This window comes from Anolis carolinensis, unplaced genomic scaffold (genome assembly GCF_035594765.1).
Source record: "Anolis carolinensis isolate JA03-04 unplaced genomic scaffold, rAnoCar3.1.pri scaffold_11, whole genome shotgun sequence".
Lineage (NCBI taxonomy): Eukaryota > Metazoa > Chordata > Lepidosauria > Squamata > Dactyloidae > Anolis > Anolis carolinensis.
Genome location: NW_026943822.1, coordinates 5,964,518 through 5,985,671, shown reverse-complemented (window position 1 = coordinate 5,985,671; position 21,154 = coordinate 5,964,518). Strand labels below are relative to the sequence as shown.

At 42.0% G+C, this 21,154-nt stretch overlaps 1 protein-coding gene across 2 annotated transcripts in view; it reads right to left on the bottom strand.

Annotated features, from left to right (window-relative positions):
- acan (aggrecan) overlaps positions 1-21,154 on the bottom strand; it is a 116,408-nt gene that overhangs the window by 28,604 nt on the left and 66,650 nt on the right. For both annotated transcript variants that reach the window (XM_062963026.1, XM_062963027.1), the window contains exons 7-13: positions 19,778-20,269; positions 18,409-18,583; positions 17,005-17,132; positions 16,571-16,864; positions 14,903-15,082; positions 10,865-12,991; positions 6,108-6,221 (exon numbers count right to left, since the gene is read on the bottom strand). In XM_062963026.1, the coding sequence (XP_062819096.1) occupies positions 6,108-6,221; positions 10,865-12,991; positions 14,903-15,082; positions 16,571-16,864; positions 17,005-17,132; positions 18,409-18,583; positions 19,778-20,269 (3,510 nt within the window). The remainder of the gene's footprint in view (positions 1-6,107; positions 6,222-10,864; positions 12,992-14,902; positions 15,083-16,570; positions 16,865-17,004; positions 17,133-18,408; positions 18,584-19,777; positions 20,270-21,154) is intronic.

Genomic DNA, 21,154 nt, shown 5'->3' with positions numbered 1-21,154 from the left:
GCTTCCGCAAGGTATTGAACTGCTTTTTCTGTTTATTTGTTGTAAAACATTATGTTTTAGTGCTTAATTTGTAAAATCTTAATGTAATTTGATGTTTAATAGGCTTTAATCCCTCCTTATTATCAAACATTTTCGCTTATCCAATGCTTTTATTTTTCAGTGATTGGTTTGGGGGGGGGGATGCCAAAATTCTGTTCGCCTACACTTGAAAAATACCTAGGGCCAGCTCTGCATATGGGCTTAAAGCGAACCTTAAAAAATGTGGCATAGACACTGAGAACTTGGAAGCCCTGGCCCTTGAGTGCTCTAGCTGGAGGTCAGCTGTGACTAGCAGTGCTGTGGAATTTGAAGAGGCACAAATGGAGGGCGAAACGTGCCAAGAGGAAGGAGCACCAAGCCAACCCCGACCGGGACCACTTTCCATCTGGAAATAGATGTCCTCACTGCGGAAGAACATGTGGGCCAAGAATAGGTCTCTACAGTCACCTATGTACCCACCACCAAGACACTACACTTGGAAGGCTATCATACTCGGACAACGAGGGATCACTTAAGTAAGGAAGTTCAAAGCCTTACAATTGCTCTGGTTGACCAGGAAAGGGACCCACTTCCAAAGGAGAGGACTGTTGTGTCGAGGAAGGGCGGATGTTGGGGAATGACCACTGAGGAACTGCCAGGACATGTCACCTTGTTTCATAATCAGTTTTAATTCTTTTTAGAAGGCAACCAGGAGCCATAAAGACTATATGCTTTCCTATATATACCCACAAGTTTTTTCCCCAAAAGCAATGTGTCCTCCTCACACTTCCCTCTCGCACACATGGGCTGAAAATCTGGGGAAAATGTTTCTGGTCACAGCCTTGACAGTCATTAACTATGAAAACAAGAAAAATTGTGTCCCGTAAGCTCCTGAATGCAATTTAGCCTAACAGGGCGAACAAAGTGTGTGCAGGAAGAAAGGCTTTGATTTGCCGAGAACAGTGAAAATGATATAACCTTGGTCTCCACTGACAACCAAAACCATGACAACATTTCAGAGCTGTTCGAGATATTTTCAAAATTAAAAAGAATATGTGTTTTCCCGAGTTAAACTTTGTAGAATAAATTATTAGCATGATCCTTTTGTTTTGGTCTGCTGAATTGATCCATTCGGGTTTGCGGGTTTCTCATCCTTCCTGATAACTCATTTAAAAAGAGATTTGGGAAGGTCGATGGTGGTCTCACTGATGAAATAAAGAAGGTTTCAGCTCCCTGAACTGTCTTCCTAACAAAAACAGTTCAAGGAATGTATAAGGAAGTGTGCTTGTGGGATGAATGGATGCACTGAATTATAACAGTTTCACAGTGGGATCTCCCCATGCTTGGCGAGTCTTCCCAAAAGCAAATACAGGCAGTTTTGCATGGGAAAAAGGCTAATTTTTCCATCCTAGGATTCTCTTTCTGCAAATGCTACTTTAAAAAAAATGGAAATAGTCAGAAGTCTACTTCTGGTTTTGATGGGATGAGTTATTGGGGGTCCTGCAGCATGTTTTAATAAAAAACTACAAGGGAATGCCCCTGGAGTACATCTTTTTCATCGTGTTGTCGAAGGCTTTCATGGCCGGGATCATAGGGTTGTTGTATGTCTTTTGGGCTGTGTGGCCATGTTCCAGAAGTATTCTCTCCTGACGTTTTGCCCACATCTATGGCAGGCATCCTCAGAGGTTGTGAGGTATGGATAAACTAAGTAAGGAAAGGAAAGAATATATATCTGTGTAGAGTCCAGGGTGTGGCAAGAGTCCTTTGTCACTGGGAAGCCAGCAATAATGTTTCAGTTAATCACCCTAATTAGCATTGGAAAGGTTTTGTCTCTTGCCTGGGGGCATCCTTTGTTCAGTCATTAGCTGCCCTCTGCCCTCAGAGTGTTGGTTCCCATCCACTGTTTTGATTTTAGAGTTTTTTAATACTAGTAGCCAGATTTTGTTCATTTTCATGGTTTCTTCCTTTCTGTTGAAGTTGTCCACATGCTTGTTGGAGTTGTTGGAGTATATTATTTGAGAACACAGAAATGCTTGACCACTCCAACAACTATCATGTCAGACTACACAGAGAAGCCATTGTAATCCACAAGCATGTGGACAACTTCAACAAAAAGGAAGAAACCATGAAAATGAACAAAATCTGGCTACCAGTATTAAAAAACTCTAAAATCAAAACAGTGGATGGGAACCAACACTCTGAGGGCAGAGGACAGCTAATGACTGAACAAAGGATGCCCCCAGGCAAGAGACAAAACCTTTCCAATGCTAATTAGGGTGATTAACTGAAACATTAATGCTGGCTTCCCAGTGACAAAGGACTCTTGCCACACCCTGGACTCTACACAGATATATATTCTTTCCTTTCCTTACTTAGTTTATCCATACCTCACAACCTCTGAGGATGCCTGCCATAGATGTGGCGAAATGTCAGGAGAGAATACTTCTGGAACATGGGCACACAGCCCGAAAGACATACAACAACCCATCTTTTTCATCATTGAGGTATTGCTGTGTAGAGCCAGTGTGGTTTAGTGGCTTGTGTGCTGGACTAGGAAGGACTTCAGGAAGCTAAGGTTCAAATCTATGTTCAGTTATGGAAACCCACTGGGTGGCCTTGGGCAAGTCACACTCTCTCGGCCTCAGAGGAAGGCATCAGGACATCCCTAAGGACACCAGCGCAGGCAGACATGTAGGAAAGTAAGCCCTACTGAGCACTTTGAGTTTTACATCTGGGGTTGTGGCATCCCTTACATTTCGCAAGCTCAGAAATGGAGATAATGGACATTCTTGTTGGTTCAACTGGGATGGAGAAGAAAAGGGAAGGTGTTGAAGGCAGAGCTAGTTGCCATAGAGAGTGTGTGGAAAGTGCCAGCATTACAACAAAACACAAAATAAGAGAAATCACAGAAATATGAACAACTTTTCATAAAGACTAGCTTTGCCCGGCCACGCGTTGCTGTCGCTTATGGGAATCATTTGTTGGCCAGGTGGAATAGCAGTGAATAGCCTTGCAGTCTCAAAGCTGGAGTAGCTGGAGTAGCACCCTCAATCAAAGAGCCGCTTTGAAGTCTGGCTACTTCCTTTGTAGGGGAATCATTGTTTGGCCAGATTGAATTGCACTGAATAGTCTTGCAGCTTAAAAGCCTGGCCACTTTCTACATAGGGCATCCTTGCTAGGCCAGGTTGAATGGGATGGAGTAACCTCATGGCTTCAAAGCCTGGGGATTTTTCACCTAGGGGAAATCTTGGTTGGCCAGGTGGAAAAGCACTGAATAGCCTTGCTGCTTGCAAGCCTGGCCACTTTCTACCTTGCGGAATCCTTGGTTGGCCAGTTTGAATAGTAAATAATAGTCTCGGTGTGGCAAGTATGAATGCTGCAATTAGGCACTGTGATTAGCATTGAATGGCCTTGCAGCTTCAAAGCCTGGCTGCTTCCTGCCTGGGGGAATTCTTTGTTGGGAGGTGTTAGCTGGCCCTGATAGTTTCCTTTCTTGAATTCCCAATTTCCCTGCTTTCAGAGTGTTGCTCTTTATTTACTGTCCTGGTTTTAGAGATTATATTGTTCTGCATTATTATACCACAGTAATGATTTTATATTATATTTACAGTAGAGTCTCACTTATCCAACACTCACTTATCCAACGTTCTGGATTATCCAACACATTTTTGTACTCAATGTTTTCAATACATCGTGATATTTTGGTGCTAAATTCGTAAATACAGTAATTACTACATAGCATTACTGTGTATTGAAATGCTTTTTCTGTCAAATTTGTTGTAAAACATGATGTTTTGGTGCTTAATTTGTAAAATCATAACCTAATTTAATGCTTAATAGGGTTTTCCTTAATCTCTCCTTATTATCCAACATATTCGCTTATCCAATGTTCTGCCGGCCCATTTACATTGGATAAGCGAGACTCTACTGTATTCAGACATGGTTGGACCCACAGGACCTGGAAAGTGTTACGACAGTATTCTGAGTATCCTGACAATTCACCACTAACATGTCCCTGCCCTTGCTTTTGGACAATTAAAAATATAATCCAGTTTGGTAAAGTAAATCACAGGCATGTTTATGTATGCTAGAACAGACATTATGGTAATGTGTGGTAGCAGATGGATATTTATTTATTTATTTACAGTATTTATATTCCGCCCTTCTCACCCCGAAGGGGACTCAGGACGGATCACATTACATATATAAGGCAAACATTCAATGCCTTAACATAGAACAAAGACAGAGACAAATGCAGCTCCGAGCTGGCCTTGAACTCATGACCTCTTGGTCAGAGTGATTTGTTGCAGCTGGCTGCAGCTGGCTGCTCACCAGCCTGCGCCACAGCCTGGGCCTAGTCTGGGATAGTCTGCGCCACAGCCCGGGATAGTCTGTTTTCCTGCTCCTTGTATAGCTGGGTCATGAGTCTTTGATTATCTTCCAACTCTATATTTGGAAGACATTTGGTCCATGGATAATCATAGACTCAATCGAATCCTAGAGTTGGAAGAGACCTGCTGGGCCATCCAGTCCAACCCCATTCTGCCAAGAAGCAGGAAAATCGCACCCAAAGCATTTCCAAAGGATGGTCGGGCTGTGGGGCAGGCTGTTGAACAGCTGCAATAAATCACTCTGACCATGAGGTCATGAGTTTGAGGCCATTTTTAAAAATAAAAATAAAAATAGCCCCTGCTTGTTGCTGACCTAGCAACCCGAAAGATAGTTGCATCTATCAAGTAGGAAATAAGGTACCACTTATAAAAGTGGGGAGGCAAGTTTAACTAATTTATGACCTGGAATGAGGAAGTGCCGTCAGAGTGGATGATGAAGCAGCTTCTCCCCCCTGTGGCCAGAATCGAACATCCCCTCAGGAGAAGGTTAAATTGCCTCTGCGTCTGTCTCGGTCTCTGTTTGATGTTTTTATGGGCATTGAATGTTTGCCCTATGTGTGTATAATGTGATCCGCCCTGAGTCCCCTTCGGGGTGAGAAGGGCGGAATATAAATACTGTAAATAAATAAATAAATAAATAAATAAATAAATAAATAATGGCCATCCAGCCTCTGCTTAAAAGCCGCCCAAGAAGGAGCCTCCACCACACTCCAAGATAGAGAGTTCTACTGCTGAACAGCTCTCTCTCACACATAGTGAGGAAGTTATTTCCCATGTTCAGGTGGAATCTCCTTTCTTTCCTGCAATTTGAAGCCATTGTTCCACATCATAGCCTCCTGGGCAGCAGAAAACAAACCTGTTCCCTCCTTCCTATGACTTCCTTCCCCGCACATCTTGATCCATGACCAGGGGCGGTTCAACTGTAAGGCAATTTAGGCAGTTGCCTCAGGCGCCATCGTTTGGGGGGCGCAGTTGAAGCACCTCTTGAGAGGCCTCCAAGTGCCCTAAAGCCAACTTTTTGTTTGCGAGGCTGCCTCCCAATGGGTGAAGCAGCTGGATGTTTAATATGCTTTTCCTTAATCCTTCCTTATTATCCAACATTTACGCTTATCCAACGCTTTTATTTTTCAGTGATTGGTTTGGGGGGGGGGGAGGCGCCAAAATTCTGTTCGCTTACACTTGAAAATTACCTTGGGCCGGCCCTGTCCATGGCCCACATCATGCTCCTCTCAGCTTTCTCTTCTGCAGACTAAATATGCCCAGCTCTTTCAGCCGTTCCTCATAAGGCTTGTTCTCCAGACCCTGGATCGTTTGAGTCACCCTCCTCTGGACACATTGCAGCTTAGAGTCAACATCTCCCTTCAATTGTGGTGCCCAGAACTGGACATAGTGTGATTCCAGGTGTGGTCTAATGAGGAGAGTCATTTTCAAATAGCTCTCGTTTTGACAAGATGTACTATTTGTCAGGTTGGTGTAGTGCTTTGAGTGCAGTTCAGCCATGAAACCTCACTGGAAGACCTTGAGGAGGTCACATGTCTTCATTTTTAGAGGAAGGTAGTGACAAGCCTCCTTTGAATTAATCTTGTCAAGAAAATCCTAGGATAGGGTTGCCAATGCCATATGACAGCCTTAACTTGGAGGGATGTGACAACAGCAGCCAATTAATCTCCATTCTAAGAAGAGGACATCTGGACTTACCTATGTCACAGTGCTCACCCATATATCCAGGTGGGCACAAGCAAGTGATGATCCCTTCTTGTTCCTGGCAAGTTCCAACTCCACATGGCTTTTCTTCACATGTCTTGGATGTAACTGTGGAGAAGTCATAGTTATTATGTTTAATTTTAACTGTTAGAGTATGTATTTGTGTTTAGTTGACACAGTAGCTAAAACAGAAGCCATCTTGTTTCGATCCACAGTAGTGCTGTTACCAAGGAGACGGAGCTGGCTAGCTCACCAGAGGGAGAAGTGGGCAGAGCCAAGAAAAGGAAAAAGTGGGAGTTTTTTAAAAAAAAAAGAAAAGAAAAGAAGAAGGAGGGCTGGAGACTTTTCAGTCAAGAAGGGCTGAAGAGACAGGCCTGGCCAAAATCTTTAGTCAAGGCAGACTAAAGGGAGCCTAGTCAAGATCTCTAGTTGGGAAGGACTAGTGATCAGGAATTTGATTGGTAGTAGATCAAATTAAAGGCTTTTATTGTAGTTGGGACATTGTTCACTAAGGAGCTCAGCTGAGGTTAGAGTTCGCTACAATTTATATCATCAGTAGGAGAGTGAGAGTGGAATTACACCAGAGACTACTGGTGTGGTGGTTATAAGAGTTATTAAACCACTTGTTTATCTAAAGTTCCATAAGTAAATCAATCAACCTGCAACCATAAGCTTTGTATGCAATAAACTTGTTGTTCTTTGTTAACAATTGACTCATTACATCTCATCTGTGTCTGTGGAGCCAAATTTCATCGGTGATAATTCAAAAGCCTCACGTTGGTGGCAGTTACCTTAATAAATCACCTAGTTGGGAAAGAGTAATAGTCACAGTTACCTCAGAAAGGGAACAACAACACAGAAATCCCTAACTACAGAGACAGAGGCTGGGATCTTGAAATAAAGATCACCCCCTGTAATCCCCCTCATATAAAGGTGATATATATATAATCTAGAGGGATTAAAAGATTCAAAAATCCCCTCAGCAGTGGAAACAACATTTACAATTTGCTTTGACACCATTACAATTGGCTTGAGTCTTCCCAATTGGCATTTAGCACCATCACAATTGGTGGCAGCGTCGGGATTGAGTCTTCGTAATTAGATTAAACCATCCCAATTGAAGAAACGTCTGCGCAGTAACTACAAATACAAAGTTTATATCCACTTAATAATCATTCTGCTATGTAGATTGGATGGGATGCTAAATGCTAAATGAGGGCTACCTCCAAGTTTGATGGGCTCTGATTAAAAGACCCACAGGAAGTCACAATGGTTAAAAGGCATTAATCTTTTCTGCAAGGAGAGTGTGGTTTGCCCTTTTCCATGAATCCTAATTCACTCTCTTGGTTCACCCTTGGAATACATTAACACTTGAGAAGAAGACAATTGAGGCTTCTCACTGCTAAGTCCTACCTTAAGCCAAACCTTCCACTTGCATTCAGCATGGCTAGGTGGCTCTCCAAAACCCATGGACTGCAAAAGTGCATGCTAAACAGATGTTCATGGATTGATTCAATGCATGAAGATATAAGAAGAACATGAAATTATCAGTACTCTGAGACAAGAATTATGCCATGCAATTTGGCTCCCTGCCAGGCTGTGAGGCCGGGCTGTGGCGCAGGCTGGTGAGCAGCCTGCAGCAATAAATCACTCTGACCATAAGGTCATGAGTTCGAGGCCAGTCCATGGCGGGGTGATTAAATAAATCAGATCAAGTAAAAAATAAAAAATAGCCCCTGCTTGTTGCTGACCTAGCAACCCGAAAGATAGTTGCATCTATCAAATAGAAAATAAGGTACCACTTATAAAGTGGGGAGGCAAATTTAACTAATTTACGACATTGGAATGAGGAAGTGCCGTCACAGTGGATGATGAAGCAGCTTCTCCCCCCTGTGGCCAGAATCGAACATCCCCTCAGGAGAAGGTTAAATTGCCTCTGTGTCTGTCTCTGTCTTGGTTCTATGTGTATATGGGCATTGAATGTTTGCCCTATATGTATATACAGTAGAGTCTCACTTATCCAACATAAACGGGCCGGCAGAATGTTGGATAAGCGAATATGTTGGATAATAAGGAGGCATTAAGGAAAAGCCTATTAAACATCAAATTAGGTTATGATTTTACAAATGAAGCACCAAAAGATTATGTTAGACAACAAATTTGGCAGAAAAAGTAGTTCAATATGCAGCAATGCTATGTAGTAATTACTGTATTTACAAATTTAGCACCAAAATATCACAATATATTGAAAACATTGACTGCAAAAATGTGTTGGATAATCCAGAACGTTGGATAAGTGAGACTCTACTGTAATATGATCTGCCCTGAGTCCCCTTTGGGGTGAGAAGGGCGGAATATAAATACTGCAAATAAATAAATAAATAAATACTGCCTTTTTGATAACAGGTAAAGACCTTATTTCTAAACAGCGATTCAGCTCTTAACTGGTTGAAGTAGTACAATGGGCATGTTAGCTTAACCTAAGTTGGTGGCCACCACTACATCTTGTGGTAGCATATTGTTTTCTGCTGCCCTGGAGACTAGGATGTGAAGCAATGGCTTCAAACTACAGGAACGGAGATTCCACCTGAACATTAGGAAGAACTTCCTCACTGTGAGAAAGGCTGTTCAGCAGTGGAACTCTCTGCCCCAGAGGGAGTGTGGTGGAGGCTTCTTCTTTGGAGGCTTTGAAACAGAGGCTTGATGGCCATCTATGGGTGGGTGGGTGGGGCGGGGCTTTGATGGTGCTTTTCCGGCGTGGCAGGGGGTTGGACTGGATGGCCCATCAGGTCTCTTCCAACTCTATGATTCTGTGATTCTATGATTCTACAACTATACAATGTCCAACAAAATACTTCTGTTTCAGAACATTTACTTATATCCTAATATCTCCATATTCTAAATCCCCTGTCTCCCCTCTATTGGCATTCAATAAGATGAGACAGGTTTAGGAAAACACTGAGAATACAAAATGCTTTCCTCTACCCAGTATCCCTGAGATATCACAGAATTCATCCAACATACTCAATCGTCAGAATCAAGGGGGTTATGGAAGATCTAGTCCAGGGGTCACCAAACTTTTTAAACAGGGGGCCGGTTCATGATCCTTCAGACCATTGGAGGGCCGGACTATAGTTGGCCACCGAGCAATAATAATAATAATAATAACAACAACAACAATAATAATAATAAAAAAGAGGGTTGGAAGAGACCCTTTGGACCATTGAGTCCAATCTCCTTCTGCCTTTGTGCACCGAAAGGACAAGCAAAGCACCCCTGACAGATGGCCACCCAGCCTCAATGTTTATTATTATTATTATTATTATTATTATTATTATTATTATTATTATTATTATTAATAATAATAAAGAGGGTTGGAAGAGACCCCTTGGGCCATTAAGTCCAACCTCCTTTTGCCTTTGTGCACCAAAAGCACAAGCAAAGCACCCCTGACAGTTGGCCATCCAGCCTCAATGTTTATTAATAATAATAATAATAATAATAATAATAATAATAATAATAATAATAATAATAAAGAGGGTTGGAAGAGACCCCTTGGGCCATTAAGTCCAACCTCCTTTTGCCTTTGTGCACCAAAAGCACAAGCAAAGCACCCCTGACAGTTGGCCATCCAGCCTCAATGTTTATTAAAGGTGATATATATATAATCTAGAGGGATTAAAAGATTCAAAAATCCCCTCAGCAGTGGAAACAACATTTACAATTTGCTTTGACACCATTACAATTGGCTTGAGTCTTCCCAATTGGCATTTAGCACCATCACAATTGGTGGCAGCGTCGGGATTGAGTCTTCGTAATTAGATTAAACCATCCCAATTGAAGAAACGTCTGCGCAGTAACTACAAATACAAAGTTTATATCCACTTAATAATCATTCTGCTATGTAGATTGGATGGGATGCTAAATGCTAAATGAGGGCTACCTCCAAGTTTGATGGGCTCTGATTAAAAGACCCACAGGAAGTCACAATGGTTAAAAGGCATTAATCTTTTCTGCAAGGAGAGTGTGGTTTGCCCTTTTCCATGAATCCTAATTCACTCTCTTGGTTCACCCTTGGTTCACCTTCACCCCTGACAGTTGGCCATCCAGCCTCAATGTTTATTAATAATAATAATAATAATAATAATAACAACAATAATAATAATAAGGGTTGGAAGAGACCCTTTGGGCCATTGAGTCCAATCCCCTTCTGCCTTTGTGCATCAAAAGCACAAGCAAAGCCCCCTGACAGATGGCCACCCAGCCTCAATGTTAATAATAATAATAATAATAATAATAATAATAATAACAATAATAATAATAAGGGTTGGAAGAGACCCTTTGGGCCATTGAGTCCAATCCCCTTCTGCCTTTGTGCACCAAAAGCACAAGCAAAGCACCCCTGACAGATGGCCACCTAGCCTCAATGTTAATAATAATAATAATAATAATAATAATAATAATAATAATAATAATGTGATTTTGTGAAACGAAATCCAGCATATCTATCTTGTTTGCTGTGTCATACAATATAATGATAATGATAATAATAATAATAATAATAATAATAATAATAATAATAATAAGGGTTGTGAGAGAAGAAGAGACCACTTGGGTCATTTAGTCCAACCCCCTTCTGCCCTTGTGCTGTGGGGGCCGGATAAATGGCTTCGATGGGCCGCATCTGGCCCCCAGGCCTTAGTTTGGGGACCCCTGGTCTAGACTAAGTCACATAATATATTATTGCGTACCTTGTGTAATTGGCTTTGTTTCATCTGATGAAACATCTGATGAAATTTCAGGCAGGGCATCTGTGCCGGCAGGAGGCATTGGTGAAGTCTCTGAAATAGAGGCATCTTCTCTTTCTGATTCTTGCATCACATGCTCATAAGCCTCTGTTAGATCCTTGGTGTGTTCAGTTAACTCAGCATCTGGCAACAGGTCTTTCTCTGGACCATCTGAAACTGGATGAGGAGGTGGCCCCGAACTATCTCCATGGATCTGGCTCCTCTCTTCAAATTCCCCAGAGGGCAAGCCACTGACAGAAGTTACCCCAGATGCTTCTGAGTAGCTTTCAGGCAATGCAGAGGTTTCACTATCTGCTTCATAAATAGTTGACACTTCTAGGTGACTTTCTGGCAAGGCTGATGTTTCACCACTCAGTTCATGAATAGTCGAGGTTTCAACAGATTCATGGAATGTCGAAGTTTCACCACTAATATCATGATACTCGGGGGATTTTAGGGTACTTTCCGGATATGCAGAAGTCTCTCCACCAGCTGTGGAGGCTTCTCCACTCGAGTCAGTAAAGTGAAAATGTGTGGCCTCTGTTCCTCCACCCAGTTCCTGTGAAACTGCTGGACTTGTTACAGCTTCTACCAGATCCGAAGTCATTAAGGTGATTTCTGGGAGTCCAGAAACATCACCACTAGTACCACCTACAGTTGAAGACTCTCCACTTATATCAGTGACAACAGCAATTTCTCCACTAAAATATGGAACACCTGATGATGTTCCACTGATGTCAAATGTCCCTGATGGTAATCCACTAGCTGTTGTCACACCGTATATTTCTCCAGATGTTTCCCTCTCTCCTGAAGGGAAACCACTGACTTCTAATATCCCAGATGTCCCTTCTCCTAGTTCTTGGGCAACAGATGGCTGTGTTACAACTTCCACCAAAGTTGTATCCACAAGAGAGATTGTAGGAAACCCAGATGAGAGCCCACTATAATCATAAATTCCAGATGGCAAACCACTGGTGAGGCTCACACCAGAACTTTCTCCACTCATGTCCGTTAGTCCACTTGGAGTTCCACTGCCTTCATGGACTTCTGAAATCCATCCACTGTAATCTATTTGTCCAGAAGGCTGACCACTCATGTCCCAAATTCCAGACACTGTGCCTGATTGATCTTCATCTCCGGAAGACAATCCACTTATTTCTACAAATCCCTTCCCTTCTTCTTCTTTAGTTGAAGAAGTCGTTGTCACTTCAAATAAATTAGCATCTATGAAAGTAACCCCTGAAGTTTCACCACTTTCACCAGTACCAGAACCTTGGCCACTTAAGTCCACAAATCCACTTATGTCAGGTATCCCAAAAGGTGCTCCACTGAAGTCAATTCCTGAGGATAACCCACTGCTGTCTGGTAGACCAGAGGATTGTCCACTGATATCAAGTCCCGATGATAATCCACTGATATCAGGTAGCTCCCCACTGATATCAAGTCCAGAAGACAGCCCACTGATGTCAGGGATTTCACTGACATCTACTCCTGAGGGCAATCCACTAATGTCCCACTCGGCAGAGGGAAAGCCCGAAAAATCTCCATCTCCACTGACTCCAATTGTCCCTTTGCCTTCCATTTCTCTTTCTGTTGCTGTGGTTACAACTTCCACCAAAGTGGCATTCACAAGAGACACAGTAGGGAATCCAGACGTCAGACCACTGTAATCATATTCTCCGGATGGCAAACCACTGAAAAGATCAATGCCAGAACCTTCTCCACTAATTCCAGAAGGCAACCCACTGATTTCTGGAATCCCTTTGCCTTCTTGAAGTCCAGGGACCCGTTTGTGTATTTCTGGGCCAATTCCTGATAGTTCTTCATCACCAGAAGATAAGATAACTTCAATAATGCCAGAAGAAAGGCCACTTATATCTCCACTCTCTCCAGAAGGAAGTCCACTTAAATCTGGGATTCCAGAAGGAAATCCACTTTCCCCAAATCCTGAAGGTTCTCCACTAAGTTCAGGAACTCCGCTTATATCTGGCACTCCGGATGTCCATCCAGAAACAGATGTCTCTGTTATTGGAGCTTCTGCACTTGTTTCTTCAGGTGTTGCATCAATAGTAGGAACAGCCGATGGACTCACTTTAAGAAAGAAGTGTGGGGAGAAAAAAAAGAGAGAACTTATATTTTAAAAGTTCAAAAAAGCAGTGAACATATATAACAATACAAAGGGGAAGTTGACTCTTAAAAGCCATGGTTGCAGGAAGACAGCTTTCAGAAGAGGAAACATTTCATTGAAGAGATGCTCCCTTTTGCAGAGCTTCTGCGCTAACTACATTGTTGACCCAATCGCTCTGTTGAAGCTCAGGGAAGGCTGATCCTAAGTTAGGGGATCAGGGAGACTCAATTGGTCATTTTGAGTCAATTTAAAATAAGTTTGGTGACTTATTTTAAGGTAGTCTGTAATCGGATGAATTACAGTGAAGACTGATTCTCAGTTGGAGAATCAGGGAGGCTCAAGTGCTTATTTGAGTCAGTTTAAAATAAGTTTGGTGGTTTATTTAAAGGTAGTCTGTTTCCAGATAAGGAACAGATAGTCTGTGACTGAAATTCACAGGGTGACTGCAGGTTTAGGCAGTGGAGAAAGAAGTGACATTTTAGGAAGTTTGAATCACCTCATTCTGTTATTTCAACAGTAATCTAAGTGAGAATTGTAACTACAGTAGAGTCTCACTTATCCAACACTCGCTAATTCAACATTCTGGATTATCCAACGCATTTTTGTAGTCAATATTTTCAATATATCGTGATTTTTTGGTACTAAATTCGTAAATACAGTAATTACTACATAGCATTAATGTGTAATGAACTACTTTTTCTTTCAAATTTGTTGTATAATATGATGTTTTGGTGCTTAATTTGTAAAATCATAACCTAATTTGATGTTTAATAGGCTTTTCCTTAATCCCTCCTTATTATCCAAGATATTCGCTAATCCAACGTTCTGCCGGCCTGTTTATGTTGGATAAGTGAGACTCTACTGTACTAAGATTGTGTCTGAATAAACGTATTATTGTTATTTTGAACATCTCAGTTTCTATCATATATATTGCCATCAAAAAAGCAAAGAAGAAAAAGGAAGAAAAATAAAATTAAAAAAGTCTCCTCTCTAAGTAGCCAGTGGCTATATCTTCCAATAGTGGTGGCAAGACTTGATGATCCCCTTGACATCTGGTGGCCGCATTATAAGCATCTTTACCTCTGGTGGCAGCGTTTAAAATAAAAACATCTTTAATAAGTGGTGGCAGCGGATATAAAATATATAATAATTAATTAATAAAAACTACCTCCATCTCCATGTCAGAGTTTTATATTATTTGGGTCATTTCTTATGTGAAAATGAATAAGTTTTTTGCAAGAATCATGTCCCATCTGTGTTTGACCAGCAGCAATGAAGACACCTGCTTTAGATTGAGGGCTATTAATAGAGTCTGAGTAAGTCTTGTGTTAGAGTGTGTTGTAGTAGTGTTGTTAGTGGTGGTGTTGTGTTGGTGTTGTTGGAGAGAGGAGTGAAGGTGAATATGAAGATGCTGTGATGGTGGCAAAGATGGTATTGCTGCTGAAAAGCTACTGAAGTGGAACCGAAGAGAGGTTTGAAGACGGAGAGTCCAGAAACCAGAAAGGTTAAAGCTTGAAGATAAGAAAGCTTTGTTTTGCTGCTGATAAAAGCAAAGGACTGTGTTTTGTATGTTTTGTTTATATAAATCTTTCTTTACCAAAGGACAGTTTGTTTTGGGGTTTTTTTCTCCTTGGACGAGGGTGCAACTTCCGCAGAAGGGGTTGAGAGTTTGGAACCCAATTTGCTAGCTGCGACACTCCACATCTCCGCAAATTGGTGTCGGAGGTGGGATTCAAAAGGATTCCCCCCTGCCTGAAAGAACCTCAGTCGTTCATAGATCATTACATGCTGGCCCTATACAACTCTGCCATACGTATGATAGATGCCAATATAAGCTATATCTGAACAATGTTTGAGCATGTAGCCTGACCTACCTGTTAGCAATGACATATTTGTTGGAAATACTTCTGTTCCCCACTCAGTCTGATTTTCACCGTCAGTGGCAAACTCTATTTCCATGGTTGTTTCTTCCCCAGAAGGGACTTCCTCAACTCCAGGGACTAGCTGAGCTGAAATGAGATCCTCTTCTATCTCTTCATACAGGGATGGCAGAGCTGGAAGACAAGAATCTCAGTTGGTCATGTTCAAGACAAAGGGGGTTATTTATTTGTTTAAAACACTGGTATTCCGCCCTTCCTTCTCACCCCAAAGGGGACTCAGGGTGGAGCACAACATAGATACGGCAAGCATTCCATGCTGGGACATAAAATAACTATAAACATACACAAACATTAAAATCTATATATATAAAAGAGTGATGGAATCCTGGCGACCGCCAAAACAACAAAACTAAACACCCCACAACCTCGAAGATTGACAACACAACACATCATCCACGCCTCTAGGTTGATACAACAAAAAGAAAAGAAAAATAAAGTCCTAATAAGAGGGAGAGGAATAATTGTTTTTATCCAATTGCTGCCAGTTAGAAGGCTAAGCTCCGCCCACTTGGTCTCCTAGCAACCCACTCACCCAGGGGACAGGCAGAGTTAGGCCTCACTTAGGCCTCTTCCACACTGCCTATAAAATACAAATTATCAGATTTTAACTGGATTAGATGGCATTGTAGACTCAAGGCCCTTCTACACAGCTATATAACCCATTTACCTTAACTACCCTTGACCTTAACTACCACCAATTCCTCAATACTTTATTTCCCATACCACCATACTTCGCCGCAGCAATGCGTGGCCGGGCACAGCTAGTCAGTTATAAGGTAAAGGTAAAGGTTTCCCCTGACATTAAGTCCAATCGTGACCAACTCTGGGGGTTGGTGCTCATCTCCATTTCTAAGCCAAAGAGCCGGCGTTGTCCATGGACACCTCCAAGGCCAGCATGACTGCATGGAGCGCCGTTACCTTCCTGCCGGAGCAGTACCTATTGATCTACTCACATTGGCATGTTTTCAAACTGCTAGGTTGGCAGAAGGTGGGGCTAACAGCAGGCGCTCATTCTGCTCCCGGGATTTGAACCTGGGACCTTTTGGTCCACAAGTTCAGCAGCCCAGCGCTTTAACACACTGCACCACCAGGGGCCCCTAAAGTTATATCTACTTTAAAATCAGCTATTTAAACCAACTCAGGACACCATGCTGGCTCCGGTCAGCAGAGAAGGTTTCCTCTTATTGCCTCATTGCCCTGCCCCAAAGGCTTGGTCCCACAGCCAGGTCTAGACCATTTTTCTGTAGGACAGTAGGGAGGGGGCTGATCTAATCTCCCCAGGAAGGGAGTTCTTAGCTGGGGGGCAATCACTGAGAAGGCCCTCTCTCTCGGCCCTACCAAACACGCCTGTGACGGTGGTGGGACTGAGAGCAGGGCCTCCCCGGAAGATCTTAGTCTTTGCAGTGGTTCCGAAAGGGAGATTTTATAATATAATATATTCTATATACATATAATATTGATAATAATATTATAATGTAATACAATATAACACTAATAATAATACAACAACAACAAAAAGAAAAGAAAAATAAAGTCCTAGCCACAGCAACGCATGGCCGGGCACAGCTAGTATGATATAACAAAGAGAAACGTAGATCCTACCTTTAAAACAAAAGGCATGGTGTTTTGACTGTGGGTCAGGGAACCCTGTCTGATTGTGGTACAAGTAGATGGTCCTCACTCCAGGTTTGTCCCCACCGCATCCAGGACGCGGGTTGGTGATGGGGTATCGGAGGCTGCCGTCAGCCAGCCAGCCGGCACGGCAGTTGTCCAGGCCCAGTTTCCAGGCAGCATAAAGTTGTCCAGCAGAAGCCAGAGTGGCATTCTGGCTCTCACAGTATTCTTGGGCTTCCAGCAAGGTAAACTGCTCCAGCTGGGTTGCAAAGAAGACCTCACCTAGGCGGTAAAAGAGCTTGCATGAGTTCTAGGCTCGGGCTGCCATAGGTCTGACCTACCTGCATGTGCATCGATCAACCATCCCATATTTGGATGAAGAGTTCTCCTACCCTCACCAAATATCACAAAAGAACGCTTACCATTCAGTTTATCAATATAGCAGTAGACATCAAACATCTCCGATGCGGGGCGCATACCATATGTCCGCACCCCCGGGATATCTTCCTTGTCACCTTCACATTTGCTTCGGGGAAACACAATGGGGTACCTGACGAATAAGCATAAGCGAGAATCATTTTGATTGAGCATCTCAACTATCTCTCCCCCCCTTCCTTGTTGTTTTAAAAAATGACATTCTAAACCAGTGATTCCCAAAGTGGGGACTACTGGGCCTCCCCAGAAGATCTTAGTCTTTGAAGTGGTTCCTAAAGGGAGATGTGTTTGGACAGGGCTGGGGCTGTTTAGGGCTCTGTCGGCCAAAGCCAGCACTTTGAATTGTGCCTGGTAGCAAACAGCCAGCCAGTGGAACAGACGTAACATAATAATAATAATAATAATAATAATAATAATAATAATAATAATAATAACAACTACTACTTTATTTTTATACCCCGCTCCATCTCCCTGAAGGGACTCGGGGCGGCTTACATGGGGCCTTGCCCGATAAAACAATCAAATATCAATGACACAGCAATAAAACAATTATCCCAATAAAAACATCAACATCAGTAAAAACAATCGTTGTTGTTCTGTATTAATGGGAGTTGTGTAATGGTAGTTGTGTGCTCCTTGTATGCTGCCCCAGTTATTAACCTGGCTGCCTCTCGTTGGACTTTTTGAAGCTTCTGAACAGTCTTCAAAGGCAACCCCATGTAGAGCATGGGATATTATATGGTCATAAAAGTAAAGGTTTCCCCTGACGTTAAGTCCAGTCATGTCTGACTCTGGGAGTTGGTGCTCATCTCCATTTCTAAGCCAAAGAGCCGGTGTTGTCCGTAGACACCTCCAAGGTCGTGTGGCCACTGGCATGACTGCATGGAGCGCCATTACCTTCCCACCGGAGCGGTACCTATTGATCTACTCACATTGGTATGCTATCTTCATTTCACTTCACTTCACTTCACTTTATTTCTTAATTAGTCGCTCTCCACCAGAGTGCTCCGAGCGACTTACAATTTAAAATATCATTCCACAATATAAAAAACATTCAACATAAAAACATTCAACCTAAAAACATTCAACAGTGACTATTTGGCAAATTAGATCTGATTTACTTAAATGAACAACCAAACAGCCAAGACTTGAGCGCTTTCCCAAAAGGTCGCAACTCCGACATTGCTCTAAGATATGGAGGCAATGAGTTCCACAGAATTGGAGCATCGGTCGAAAAGGTTGGCAGAAGCTGGAGCTAACAGCGGGTGCTCACTCCACTCCCGGGATTTGAACCTGGGATCTTCTGGTCTGCAAGTTCAGCCGCTCAGCACACTGTGCCACTGGGACAATGATAGTCCCTCCCTTTTTGCCAAATCACAATCCATTCTCACCTGACCGTCTGATCCCTCAGCCAGCCAGCATCACATTGGTCATAGCCGTCTTCATAGGCGGCCTGTAGTTGTTCAGGAGTGGCAATGACCGCATGGTTATCCAGGCAAGCCTGCTGCGCTTTGACAAAGGTCAGGGAGTATCTGTTCGTGGATGGTCGGTAATGAAAGATAACACCTGGCGAGGAGAAAAAAGAGAAGAGATGAAAGGATCAGAAAGAGCAGGAATATATACTGCATTTTGTTTCTGTTTCGGCTTGGCCCCATGTTAGCCACACCAAGTCCCTTCAGGGAGATGGTGGAGGCATAGAAAAATAAATTATTATTATTATTATTATTATTATTATTATTATTATTATTATTATTATTATGACAGGGAATACATAGCACCCTGAAACATGGAATCCATATAAGTAAGGGACCTTTAATGCCTGCATATATATATATATATATATATATATATATATATATATATATATATATATATATAATACAGCTTAGAATCATAGAATAGTAGAGTTGGAAGAGACCTCATGGGCCATCCAGTCCAACCCCCTGCCAAGAAGCAGGAAATCGCATTCAAAGCTTAATTTATAATAATAATATAATATATTGTATCTATATATATAAAAGGGTAATGAAATTTCGGCCTAGGACAAAACAACAAAACTACACATCCCAGAAACACTAAACTTTGCAGCACAACCCCTCATCCATGCCTCTACGTTCATACAACAAAAAGAAAAGAAAAATAAAGTCCTAATTAGAGGGAGAGGAATAATTGTTTTTATCCAATTGCTGCCAGTTAGAAGGCTAAGCTCTGCCCACTTGGTCTCCTAGCAACCCAATAAAAATAATAAAAAACACTAAAAATAATTAAAAACACTAAAAAAATTAATACAATAAAATACTATAATAACAGAAAATAACTAAAAATAATACAAGAAAATAATAAAATATAATAAATAAAAAGATAACTTACAATAAAAATAATTTTAAAATACAAATAACGTCAAATAAAAATTACACAACAATTTTTAACCAATACCACCACCACTTTGCCACAGCAACGAGTGGCCGGGCACAGCTAGTAGTACAATATAGTAATGTAATGCTAGTATTGTACTATGCCAATAATACAATGTATTGTATGTGAATGTAATTAGTAAGCCGCTCTGAGTCCCCTTTGGGGTGAGAAGGGCGGCATATAAATGTAGTCAATAAATAAATAATAAATATATTCATTTCCACTCTTCCAAAAATTCAGCAGTTTCTGTTGTTTCCAGACTATTGCAGTGGGAAGAAAATCAGTAAATATTGCCCACTTGGGGAAGAAACGTAGTGAAGAATGACAGTGATGTTGCAAACCTACCTGTGGGCGAAATGGGCTGGCTGGGGATGAGGCCAATGTCAGGAGCAGCTGTCCCGGGCACGATCTGTTCTTCCACGGTGAATGGCAAGGCAGACTCCGGTCCTGGTGTTTCGGTCGCCCACAAGGTCTCTTCTACTGAGCTCACCTCCGGGGTCTCAGTGGTGAAAAGGAGATCCAGGATTGAAACAGTGGCATTTTCTAGGTCCTCCCACATTCCTACCTCAGTCGCATTCTCCGTCTCATTCGCAAAGCCAATTGTAGCCAAGAGGTCTGGAGTGGCCGTGAAGCCTTCGTCCCCCTCGGAGGCCGTGGCTGTGAAGTCTATCGGCTCCAAGGTTGCGATGCTTCCCCGGGCTTCTTCCTCCGTGGTGTTTCGTGGAAACTCCAGCTCAACATCGATATCAGTGACTGTCTGGATGGTGAAGCCACTGCCCAATTCGTCTATGATCACATCGGTGAAGTTTTCATGGATGATTGTGCCCAAGTCACCATCTAGAACAGGAGGAAAACTATTAAAAGAAGAGAAGATGGAGAAGTCCCCTCCTTTAGGGCTAGATATAGGTTTGAAGGCACTCTGAATATCATGAAAATCTGGTGGGTTCATTCCTCTATTACATGTAGTATCCTGTTTCCCTGAAAATAAGACATCCCCAGAAAATAAGACCTAGTAGAGGTTTTGCTGAATTGCTAAATATAAGGCCTCCCTCGAAAGTAAGACCTAGTAAAGTTTTTGTTTGGAAGCACGCAGGATCGGTAAATGTACATGCCATAGATTGTTGTACATGTAAATAAAGGTAGTACAGTACAGTCTCGCTTATCCAACATAAACGGGCCGGCAGAACATTGGATAAGCGAATATGTTGGATAATAAGGAGAGATTAAGGAAAAGCCTATTAAACATCAGATTAGGTTATGATTTTACAAATTAAGCACCAAAACATCATGTTATACAACAAATTTGACAGAAAAAGTAGTTCAATATGCAGTAATGCTATGTAGTAATTACTGTACTTACGAATTTAGCACCAAGATACCACGATGTATTGAAAATATTGACTACAAAAATGTGTTGGATAATCCAGAACGTTGGATAAGTGAGTGTTGGATAAGTGAGACTCTACTGTATCATGAAAATCTGGTGGGTTTCTTCCTCTATTACATGTAGTACCCTGTTTCCCTGAAAATAAGACATCCCCAGAAAATAAGACCTAGTAGAGGTTTTGCTGAATTGCTAAATATAAGGCCTCCCCCGAAAGTAAGACCTAGTAAAGTTTTTCTTTGGAAGCACGCAGGATCGGTAAATGTACATGCCATAGATTGTTGTACGTGTAAATAAAGGTAGTAACAAGAAATAATAATAATAATAATAATAATAAT